We start from the raw sequence: 12,726 nt of genomic DNA, 5'->3' as shown, positions 1-12,726 counted from the left end.
CGGATCAATTTAGATACAGTGTAAAGGAAGTTTTGGATAAAGGTAGCATTATTTATACTGAACTAAAAACAGCAAAAGATCGCGACGCGACGCATGGATTTCAGGATTTTCGCGACTAAATTCAGTTGCCTGGATTGTACGGCGAATGTTTACTTTGTTCTTTCCATATTGGACAGGCTGTATGGAGGTGGCTTTGGGACAAAAATCACGCAGTTTCCAATGAAGACCGACCATTATTATATAAATCTTTCAAAACTAGTTTAATCGCTTCATCCTTGCCAGGTGCAGAAAAAGCTTTTGAAGAAGCAATCTTAAAGAAGTGGCAAAAAATACCCTTCGTGGATATAACTTAGTGGATAACTTATATTCGTAAATTATTGGGGTCGTAGGGAATGTTTGTGTGTGTGTTACAGAGACGCCACGACATGCGACACACGGAAATCAAACAAACAATTTTTCAGAAGTGACTAATATTTTTATAAAATAGGCGTTTTCTTAACATTTCACGCTGGTCCTAAAAAGACGATCAAATATTAAATAGAATAATTCTGTGGTCATTCCTAAAAATCAAAGATTTTAATAATGGCGTTTATAACATGTTAGTGTAATCTGCATTGTCCTTAAAACATTTGCATGATGCTGGAAAGAATATAGCAGAACGTATCACGTTTTAGTCACGGTTGGCAAAACGCACCAGCGTTTAGTCTCAACCAATGAAAGCAGGTAAAATCACATTATGGACTATATAATGGTACATTTTGCTTAAATGCTGCCCGTTTTTCGAGACTGTGAGTGTATTGTAATCGCAAAATAATTTCCGATGCACTTCATCGATCATATCGACATTGACACTAAAGTCTATAAACCTGACTAAATTAAATTTTGGCAAAAGTGTCTAAATTTGTTGTATAATTTAAGATACCGAGCAGCTCGTCATTTTACTTTATACAGGGTTGTTCACCACATACGACACGGAGTATTGTAGCTAAACGACTAGATTTTTACAAATTGTATGTTTTGGGTTCGTTGAAGGACTATTAGAGCTACAATTTGTCCGAGTGTCCCAAATAAATAAAAAATATCAAAGTTGTATTTTTTTAAATGGAACACCCTATATATTATTACATTTTTAGTTTCTACGATTAAAATAAAGGTAAATTTGATTAAGGTGTATTACACTTAAACCTTACCGTTTTTGAAATATTTTCAATTTTGTGAAATTGCAGTATAAATTTACAGGCTTCATTTCTCCGAGGGGTATCAAAGTTTTTAATACTAAATATTTACTGAAGTTTATTTATTGATCAGTTATTGTATTGCAATAATAAAAATTTTACTACCTTATACAGAGTGTCTAAATATTTATTTTAAATAATTATTAGCTTTAAACGACAATAACTTGTTTAATTTAAATAGAACACCCTGTATATTTTATGAGAATCAGATGCACAATTTAATTGTCTATCAAATTGTATTATACCATTTATTACCTATCTCTTCAAGTTTCCGTAGAAAATGCATTTTCTTGTAATTTAGAACTCATTTATCAATATACCCATGGAATACTGACATTTCAGATTATTTTTAAAGATGTACCAAATTTTTAAAGAGTACAGATACTAATATTGTCGATATAGTTCGTTTATTTCATTAAAAAATAAAAAAACTCTTTAAATATTTGTTAAAGAGGACCAATTAATATGATTCCAGTATTCAAACTACATTAATTGGCTGTTTGCTTTGATTAATAATAATTGCTCCAAATACTAAAAAACTGAATTATGTATGTGTATTAGACAGTGTGGTAAAAAGTAACACCTTAAAAATGATATTTAATTTTTTGACAAATGCTTATTTATAACAACAGATACGTTCATTTTCATAACTTATTATTATATTGATTTCTGATTCAAATCCACATCACAACCAAACCAAACACAATTAAGTATGTAGTTAATTAGTATTTGGGCGGAAATACTGGTGGTATATTTCATTAATGGTACTCTTTTATAAAGATTTAAATAGTTTCCTTTTTGCATACAAATGGGCTAGTAATATTATCGTTTTACTAAAAACGATAATATTACTAGCCCGTACATTTTGTACATTTGTTGTTTTAAAAACAATCTAAAATGTCAATATTCCATGGGTATATTGATAAATGAGGTCTAAATTATAAGAAAATGCATTTTCTACGAAAACTTGAAGGAATAGGTAAGAAGTGGTACAATACAATTTGATAGACAATTAAATCGTGCATCTGCTTCTCATAAAATATACAGGGTGTTCTATTTAAATTAAATAAGTTACTGCCGTTTAAAGCTAGTACTTATTTAAAATAAATTTTTAGACACTCTGTATAAGGTACTATAATTTTTATTATTGCAACACAATAACTGAACAATAAATAAACTTCAGTAAATATTTAGTATTAAGAACCTTGATATCCTCGGAGAAATGAAGCCTTAAAATTTATACTGCAATTTCGCAAAATTGAAAATATTTCAAAAACGGTAAGGTTTAAGTGTAATAAACCTTAATCAAATTTACCTTTATTTTAATTGTAGAAACTAAAAATGCAATAATATACAGGGTGTTTCATTTAAAAAAATACAACTTTGATATTTTTTATTTATTTGGGACACTCTGTATCTTGTAAAAATAATTTTAAATTGTAGCTCTAACAGTCCTTCAACGAACCCAAATCTTACAATTTGTAAAAATCTAATCGTTTAACTACAATACTCCGTGTCGTATGTGGTGAACAACCCTGTAGAGCTAACAGATATTTTATTTAGATTAAAGCTGCAAAAATTAGTTTAAACCGAATTTTATTATCGCTATGTTGGACACATCGCGCCGTGTTCAGCAATGTTGTCCTTTATTATTTGACAATTATCCTAGTGTCAGTCATTATTTTGTATAATATCGTGTTGTTGTTGAATCTTTGTGAGTAATTCTCGTTTTTTGCCTATTTTCATAGTATTTTTTTAAAAATTGAACTTTTAAGCACAAACAATTCTTTTAAGAACTAAATTTTCGAGTTTTTGTATTGCATATCTTGAAATTATGTGTTGAAAATATGCCGAAGCATTTAAGTCGAAGCAAAGAGCTTGTAGATTTCCTGTTTTTTTTTTAAATTATTTTGAACGAGAACGTGACGACAATAAAGGTCCTTTATTACCCTTCACTGCAGTCAGAAAATTAAGTTTGATTGATAAGCACATTATACCACTTTCAAAGTTAGTTTTTATTAAGTTCTGTGATTATTAGTTTGTGCATTAATAGCACCCTCTTACTTGTTATCACCACTTATGGCGTTGTAAGATGTGACATCGATAAATAAATATCCCATAATACTGCTTAGAATAATAGTCTTCATAATGGACTAGTTTTTGCCAATATGTAATAAGTAAAATAAGCTATAAAATCACTAAAATAAAATATTAATTATTAAATTAAAAATAATACGTAAAATCCTTAAAAAATGATACAATAAATATGTTGTTTATCAATTTTAAATTAAGATTCATCTCATAAATCCATTACAATCTGGCAGCGCTGTCGCCATCGCTTGTCACTCAAAGTTGATCGCGTGCATCGCAAATTGTTTTGCCATTAACATAGATTGATTTAAGTATCTAATATTTGTTACATCCCTTTTAGGTGCGCGTACGACCTGTTCAGGAGGAACAAGAAGAAAAAACGATCGTGTCCAGAGTGCGACAGAACCAGTTCCAGGCTATACTTGAATTGCAACGATTACAACGCTATGCAATACAGTCCTGTACCTTTATCTGTCTGCTCTTCGGACAGCCATTGTACCTCTCATCAAGCCACCAGTTCTGTTTAAACACATTCATGTCATTTTAATGTTATTATGAATTTACTGATACCCTTTCATCACTGTCATTGTATATTAATGTTTTCTCACTTATAATCAATTATTTGATCAATTTTTTTGATGCATGCCGATAAGAACAATTATTATAATAATAATAAGAGATACCAATTAAACTTCTAGTGACGTTTTAATCGAGGGCGCGATTTTTAAATTCATTGTTGCCAAAACCATGGACATATTCGGCGCGGGGCTGACTAACTGGAATTTAAAATTCCCGCTGGGGATTCAGGCGGTAGCTCTGATGTAAAAAATGTCAAGTTGCCACATTTATTTAGTTATTTCCTGACATATTGTCGTTCGTTTTGACACTTTTAAGTTTTACGAGTTTTTACAACATTTAAATGAATTGTGTTGTGATACTTTAAACTTAAAAAAAATACTAGCGTACCTTGCAGTCAAACATTGTTCTTTTTAGAACCTCTTTTAGTGCGAAGTATACGAGAGAGCTTAATAGTAAAAAACACATCGCAACCTTATTAGAATATTTTGAACGAGAAAGCGGTATAATAAATTTATTTTTGTTTCCTGAAATATTTTCATTACAAGAAATTATGTAAAAGTGGGCAACTCTGTGCCGGTCAAGCTTAATCACGTGACTAGGGAATGTAATACCGCAAATGCTGGATCCTGCAAATGCGGGATCCCTCTGAGATTCCGCGGGATCAAAGTTGCGGGATTTACCGTGCGGGATCCGCGGGATCGACACATTACTACTGGGTAACCGAATCGATCTCGATTAAGGTCAAACCTCGGAACCCGGAGGATTCCCCTTACGGCTTGGCCATTAAAAATAACTGAAACAAACAGGTTAGTTGTTAGATTTCTTTCTGGCGTATGTGCGTAAGTGAAGGAAAGTGTTTAACTACTCATATAACACACAATATCCGCAGGATATTCATAGAATGTCGGAATGTCCCATTATCGGGACAAGCAAAATTTTAGGGTAAATTTAAAGTTGAATATCTCTTGAACTAAAAAAGATTTTGGGATGCGGTTTGGACTAGGTTTTAGATGCATCTATTGTGATTAAGATGCTATGTGGTTTTTGAAAATATATTTAGCGAATTCTCGTATACAGGGTGTTTTATGAGAGTGTGAAAATTTGGTTAAGAATCTTTTTACCGCAAATTTACAATTTTTAAAAAATCGAAATTTTTACCAAGTACGACTAATCTGTATTGAAATTAGAAAAAACAATTTGATCGGTTTCTTATTTTTTTTTGTTTTAAGGAAAATACGACGTTTTTCGAAAATTATGCGTTTTTAGTCATACGTATATGGCCCTAAATGGTACAAAAAGCTTTGTACATTCTGCATATTCCAAAAAATTATTGATATAGAGTGTATATCTAAAAGCAGATAACTAACACAAGTTTGAAAAAAAACTTCAAAATCAGAATAATATTTTTATTTATAAAATAAGTAGATAAATTATAATAAAATTTAAGTTTATTTAATATTAAATATATTTTTTGAACGCCCTGTATACATGGGTCCAAATTTCTGTACAGCTAGTTTAAGATACACGCTATATCAATGTATTGTGGGTTTATGCAAAATGTACAATGTCTTTTGTACCATTTAGGACCAAAGATATGACTATTGTTTACAATCCCGCAATTTCGCGGATCCGCGGGATTGATTGCTTTAATCCCGCGGGTTTCCGGGATTGAGATTTTGGTGCGGGATTGCATTCCCTACACGTGACTAAATATTTATTTGTATGATCTATACTATAAATATTTCTAAAGTTACAAAAGGGGTATCAGTAATATAATTTTGTAAAATAAAACACACCAGAGTACCAAAGATGTCTTAACAGTGGGTACACCTCTTTATCGAATAATTTTTCAAAAACTGTATTTTGAAAATAACGAAAAATATTGTCTGCTAAATATGTTTTCGTTAGTTTGTTTTGTAGAAGGCTATAGTCCATATTTGATATGAAATTGTTTTGAGGATGAAATGTATAATTGAAATTAATCATATTTGTCTTCCAGTTTTGGGCGGTAGACGCGCATACTGTTTTTATTGAGTAGATAATTATTTATTAATTAAAAAAGGTCGATTTTTGAATTTTAGTTTATTTTTAAGGTCTTAAACAGTTAGTATTTTGTAGGTAATTGTTTCTTCTATCCTAAATTTAATTTACCAAAGTTATACACAGCCTTCACGCACTTATAAGTAGTCTCAGTATCACTTTTTGGTTATTTTCTCTTTATTTAACGGACATAATCATATTTCAAAAATAGACAACAAATATAAAAATAATAATCTGAATTATTGTAAATTTCTATCTTTATTGTCAGAAACTGAATGGTTAACGTAGAAGAACCTAAGACAGTTCATAAATGCATCTACGTAAGAAAAAAATATTTTTTTTACTTACGATGTATCGTAATACACAGGGTGTCCCAATATTCCGTGGACATAGAACTACTACGTAATTTTGGAATCAAAATATAAGTTCAGTTTTATGTTCACGGTATATTGGGACACCCTGTATATTATAAAGTAGATTTTCTAAAGACAGTTTTAAGTAAAATGAGTCTTTCAAAATTGATATAGCGTAAGTTCGAATAAAAAAACGCACCAGTGGCGTACGGACAGATGGACAGACACTCATTTTAATTCAAATTTTGTAAAATTGAATCAAAATTATTTTTTAATTTTTAATTTATTACTTTTTCAAAATTTCAAACGTGCACTTCAAATCCTTCTGATTGAGTCTGTCCAATGAATTTTTGGAAGAATTCGACAGATGACATTTAAAAAATGACCAGAAAAAACAAAAGAAAACCAGGTGTCGGATGTACTGGAGTTATCCTGGTACTCTCCAGAGTACCCAACTCTCCAGAATTGAGTTCAGTCTCCCTGGATTTGTTTTACACGATTTACATGAATATAATACCGTATGATCGAAAAAAAAACGGCGTCAAAGACGACTTGAGAATGACAATCGATGATAATTTAGGCTTGGTACACCGGGTGCGTCTAGAAAGTGGCTCACCGGCATAACTTTTTTATTATTTCAGATAAAAAACGAGATTTGGTAGGTTAGTATATGACATAAATTAGGATTGATTGACGTATTCAATTGTTTTCGGTCACTTCCTGTTTCACCGGAAATGATTATAACTTTTGATTTTTAAATGACAACCTTGATATTTTTTTTACTTTATTCATAATCTATGTCAACAATTTATTTATTCATATCATATGTCAACTTTTGACAATTTTGAGTATGGTTTATTTTAAATTGCAATATGCGTTTCAAAACGACAATTTGACTCGAAATACCACAAGTGTGTGGTATCAAAATTATTCGTAAAAAAAATCTTTTTCCAAATATGATAATGACCCGCCCTCGTTCCATTTGAAAAAATAAGATATGATTAAAAATACGATTTGGGCATCTTTTAACTGGCCCGGTCAGGACAAGATACTATAAACATTAATTAGACTATCAAATCTATTTTTCCAAGGCTCCTTGATTAAAAATTAGTGTTTTTAACATAACCATGGCACTCTAGATTGAAAATGAAAAATTGAGAATTTCAAAAGTTGGCACATTATACGTCATTCTATTCAGAATGTCATTTTCTATCGAATAAAGTAAAAAAATACCGAGGGTACAGTTTAAAAATCAAAAGTTGTAGTCATTTCCGGTGAAACAGGAAGTGACCAACAACAATTGCATACGTCAATCAATCCTAATTTATGTCATATACTAATATACCAAATCTCGTTTTTTTATCTGAAAAAATAAAAAAGTTATATAAGGTCACCCTTTATAACTTTTGAGACGCACCCGGTATACTCGTGTAAAGAGGATCTAAGCGTTCTTTTATTTTTGAGATGTAGGGGTGGTCCTTATAAGCTGCATATTTTTATCCGAACTTTTTCTATATCAATCAAATTGTGATCGAAACAAGTACAGTTTGCCAAATGTAAGATCGTTTATAAATGTTCTTATTTATTAATATTTATGTACAAACGCCAAGGCTATGTTTGTATACGACGTTTCATGTGTATTGATTATTACATTGGTTTCCGTATGTTTCCAATACAATTTGGCAATTTGTACTTTCAAATAAAACAGTATTGTATTATTAGAAATAAAACATTCAATTTAGTCATACATTGTTAAAATATTTGCACTTCCAGCATGAGCACTAAATACGGGTATTCAAAATCTTTGGAGTGCTATTTCGACTAAATGTGTTGCTGTTGGTTCTCTTCTTACTCTTTTTTTTCAAGAATTCTACTGAAATTTGCCCGTGCGTTTTACCCTGTATATTTTTCTTTGTAATATACGCACATTGTGTAAAATAAAAGATTCGAAATATAACTCCAAACTATAATTTAAAGCAATTAGTTAGGTGAATAAAATAACAGATATATTATAATTCTGCAGTAAATCTAAGTGAAATGTTAGATGTGGTAAAATTTTAAACAGAGTTATTAGATATTTTGGAAAATGTGAAAATTTGTTTAAAATTTTACGAGAAAAATACAATATGATAAAAAAAACGGCGTCAGAGATGGCATGAAGATTTTTTTCGCTGTCATTTTATACGTAATGCCATATGGGAATGTCATCAATCGCTTCATTTCCAAGCAAACTAGACGCCGTTTTTTTTTCGATTATCGTACGAAAAATCAATTCTGAACAATCAGCAATTAACATAATATTTGAAAATTATATGAAAGAAATATATGAAAATAAAATTATTTGGATTCAAATATTGTCTATTAGTTCCTGATAATAGTACTTATCGAAATAGTCATCTTATTCGATAGTCAAGCAGCCTTAAAAGCGATCAATTTAGTAACCTTTTTAGAAAATACTAAAAATAAAATTAAAATATTAAATTTAAATAAAAAAATATTCCTTGATATATTTAAAATATTTTTTCTATTACAGCGCCACCTCTGAATCGGTAGTGACAACGCTTTTCTTCTTCATTTCAGTTGTCACGGCAACTTCTGCCAAAATCATAAAACCAACTCACCCTTATTTACCCTGTTTTACCTTTTTTAGTGTTAAAATACTGAAAAAAAATAAAACAAAACCGATAAAAATATAAAAACTTACAGAAATATACCTGAATTTTAAAAAACTACCGTTTATTACCCGTAAAAAACCTTATACACGAAAAGTTTTTTACAGGCCCATCCCTGAAAGATATGCCAGACGTTGCTTCTGTGGTAGGTTTTCCAAGTGACAAGTGACATTGTGACATAAACATTTTGTTATGATTTTATTAGGTTAATTTGCAGAGAATAGTTTAAAAAGTTTTTATTTTTGATCAGAAAAAACGCATATTTTATAATAAACAATTCCGAAAAACGTGTTTTAAAGTAAAAAATGTCTAAACCCACTGGATACGACTCCCACAGTGAAGGCCCAGGTTTTGTTGGTATCCGATTTTGCCAGGAATGGTAAATAAACCATCTGTTTACTTTTAAAATTGAGAGATTTTATGAAATACAATTAAATAATTAATAAATTTTTACAGTAATAACATGTTGTACCCAAAAGAAGACAAAGAAAACAAGATATTACTGTACGCTTGCAGAAATTGTGACTACAAACAACATGCCGATTCTAAATGTATCTATGTTAACAAAATTATGCACGAAATCGAGTAAGTAAATATATTTTAGCACTCTTAACTTATTTATGACAATTTATAACTCTTTTTAGTGAGTTAACTCATATAGTATCAGATGTAATATCAGATCCAACATTACCAAGGACTGAAGATCATCATTGTCCTAATTGCCAGCACAGGTTGTATTATGTTTTATACTTTTATCAGAAGTAATACTTAAAAAAATGATTTTTTATATATAGAGAAGCGGTATTTTTCCAAGCTCAAACAAGAAGAGCTGAAGAAGAAATGAGATTGTATTATGTATGTACCAATCCGCATTGTGCTCACCGATGGACAGAGTGATATCCTTTTATTTTAAATGAATTTATCTATATATTATGAAATAATTAAAATAAATTAGGACAGTTGCATTTGATTTAAGTTTTAAGTATTTTGTTTCTTAATATGTATTAAATCATGACTTTAATATTATTTAGGTATACATATTTTAAACACTAAGAATCATTGTATAATGAATAAAGTTTTATAATGAATTGTAATTGGTACAACAAAACAAATAATTTTCTGGAATGGCATTATAATTTCTTGTTAAAACCAAAGCTGGATTTTTCAGTAGAAGAAGAACCTGAAACAGCAAGGTACAATATGAATGAAAAAAAAAACGGTGTCAGCGATGGCTATGGAATGAGGATCACTGTCATTTTACAAGGTGTTTCAAAAAACGTGTCATCTCTTGTGGGGAGATTCCGCTTGCAAAAATAAGAATTATTTTTCATATTAACATAGTTCCGATTCTGCTTTGTTTTGTAGTTACCGGGGTTTACAGTCTTCAGCTTTTTTCGTTTTATTGTAATTTTCTTCCAAGTGCTTTTAGCGATCTGAATGAAATTTTGAAGGTAAGAGTTACTATAAGTACAACATATTTTAATGCTAAAAAACTGTCGATATATATTCACCAGGGACGCACATATGGGTTATCAATGGACTATTTCTTATCAAGAAATCTCTCCACTAGAGATTTTTCCCCACGTTTCTCAAAACACCCGGTATATTATAATAAATTTTGAGTTGAAAAGTCCAAATACAAAATCCGATATACAGGGTCATGCAGTAGTGCCTCTGGGATCGAGGATGTTTTTCAGGAAAATATTTTAACTTCTATAGGGTGGCCCAAAAAAGTGTGAGTGGATTGGGATAATTTTTTTAAATCTAACACCCTGTATATTATTGCATTTTTGGCTTCCTTTCAGACAACTTTACATACTCTTAAGATATGAGTAAATGTATTTCGATAATTTCAGAGATATTAATAAATAAGAAATATATATTTTTCAACCCTTCCTTAGAAATATTATTACAAATACAAGAACTGTCTTGAAATCAAAAATATATTACGTATTTACTTTAGATAGTCTGTATTTATTTTGCTATAAATATGGAAATCGTAAATCATACAGGATGTTCAAAATTCTATTCCAAACTTTCTAAAATATTAAATAATTTTTCTTGTTTTTTTTTAAATGAAGCACCCTGTATATTATTTTTTCAATAGATGGAGAATTAGAACATTTTTAAAAAATGTCTATACCTATGTGGCGGATTCATCTCTCCAAAAATAATCCTTTATGGGTATTTTGCCACTGCACTGCAAGAAAATCTACAAAATAAATAGTTATTTTTTGTAAACACTTCTGCGTTAAACCTAAACGGACAAAGAAAGCGTTTAAGTGTTTACAAAAAAAAATCTATTTTATTTTGTAGATTTTCTTGCAGTGCAGTGGCGAAATACCCATATAGAAAATTTTTATTAGAATTAATTTTTTTGTATTTAGGGCATTTCAAAATTTTTAACGGTTTCGTAGATATTTACGATTATACACAGTAAATTTTTATCATAGCCACCCAATGATTTTTTTCTTGTATTTTACCGTTGAGAGGTTATATGAAATAATACTGCGTGTACAGTACATCTGCTGGATCTGTGCCTATGAAAGGAATGCGGACAAAAAACATTTAAATAAACAGCAATATATTTTATACGTCGATTTGACGAGTGTGTCACCGCAAATCGCTCCGCCCACTCATTTTATTGGCTACTTGCAAATTTGTTGAATTTTTATTGATGGGACGCGTCGTCTATTTTTTTACGAAAAACATCGAGAGAATATCGTTTCCCCTCTCACGGATACCCCGTAGCTACAGAGCGGACAGACGTACTGTATCTAAAAAACCATAAAAATTTTTGAAAAAATAAATTTTAAAATAATTAAAAAATATACTTTAAATACAAAAATAGTTAATTTTTTAATTCTCCATCTAATAAAAAAAAATATACAGGGTGTTCCATTTTAAAAAAAAATATTTTATATATCAGAAAGTATGGTGTAGAATTTTAAACACACTAAACACACTGTATGATTTAAGATTACAATATTTATAACAAAGTAAGTATAGACCTATATGTAGTAATTTTTTTAAGAAAGACTGAGAAATATATATTTTTTATTTATTTGTTTTTTATTATTTTATATCTTTGAAACTATCAAAACATATTTAATAATATCTTAGTATTATGTAAAGTGACCAAAAAAGATCAAATACAAAAATACAATAACATACAGGGTGTTCCATTTAAAAAAAATCATCTCGATCCACTCACACCTTTTTGAGCTACCGTGTAGAAGTTAAAATATTTTCCTGAAATGCATCCTAGAACCAACTTTAGATTTGCACTTAAAGAAAATTCCTAACTTTTTATTCCAGGAGCTACAGATGCCGACCTCCTGCTGCCGGACCCTGTAGATAGGGTGGGCCGAAAAAAATATTTTTCGAAATCTAATCTGGCATAGTACAGTACGTCTGCTGGATTTGTGCCTATGAAAGGAACGCGGACAAAAACATTTAAATAAACAGCAATATATTTTATACGTCGACTTGACAAGTACATCACCGCAAATCGCTCCGCCCACTCATTTTATTCGCTACTTGCAAATTTGTCGAATTTTTATTGACGGGACGCGTCGTCTAATTTTTTAGGAAAAACATCGAGAGAATATCGTTTCCTCTCTCACGGATACCCCGTAGCTACAGAACGGACAGACGTACTGTAAAAAAATGTAATATGGTTAGAACATCAAGTGGATTTTTTTTTGGAATTAAAAAAAAATAGCCGCGCCCTCGGGATGTGAAAAAAAATTTTTT

The 12,726-nt window shown here is 30.2% G+C and overlaps 2 protein-coding genes across 2 annotated transcripts in view; both read left to right on the top strand.

The window, feature by feature from the left end:
• Positions 1-4,034, top strand: part of LOC115888655 (43 kDa receptor-associated protein of the synapse homolog) — a 61,864-nt gene extending 57,830 nt beyond the window's left edge. The window contains exon 11 of the mRNA XM_030908432.1: positions 3,667-4,034. Coding sequence (XP_030764292.1) covers positions 3,667-3,853 — 187 coding nt within the window. The 3' untranslated portion in view covers positions 3,854-4,034. The remainder of the gene's footprint in view (positions 1-3,666) is intronic.
• Positions 4,035-9,131: 5,097 nt separating this feature from the next.
• LOC115888662 (DNA-directed RNA polymerase II subunit RPB9) lies at positions 9,132-10,092 on the top strand. Its single transcript, XM_030908442.1, has 4 exons — positions 9,132-9,349; positions 9,427-9,555; positions 9,615-9,701; positions 9,765-10,092. Exons 1-4 carry the CDS (start codon positions 9,276-9,278, stop codon positions 9,865-9,867), a joined length of 393 nt encoding a protein of 130 aa, XP_030764302.1. The 5' UTR covers positions 9,132-9,275; the 3' UTR covers positions 9,868-10,092.
• Positions 10,093-12,726: the final 2,634 nt, after the last annotated feature.

The sequence above is a fragment of the Sitophilus oryzae genome, unplaced genomic scaffold (genome assembly GCF_002938485.1).
Source record: "Sitophilus oryzae breed Bouriz unplaced genomic scaffold, Soryzae_2.0 scaffold_806_pilon_pilon, whole genome shotgun sequence".
NCBI classification, from domain to species: Eukaryota; Metazoa; Arthropoda; class Insecta; order Coleoptera; family Curculionidae; genus Sitophilus; species Sitophilus oryzae.
This window is presented reverse-complemented; position numbering and strand designations above follow the sequence as displayed.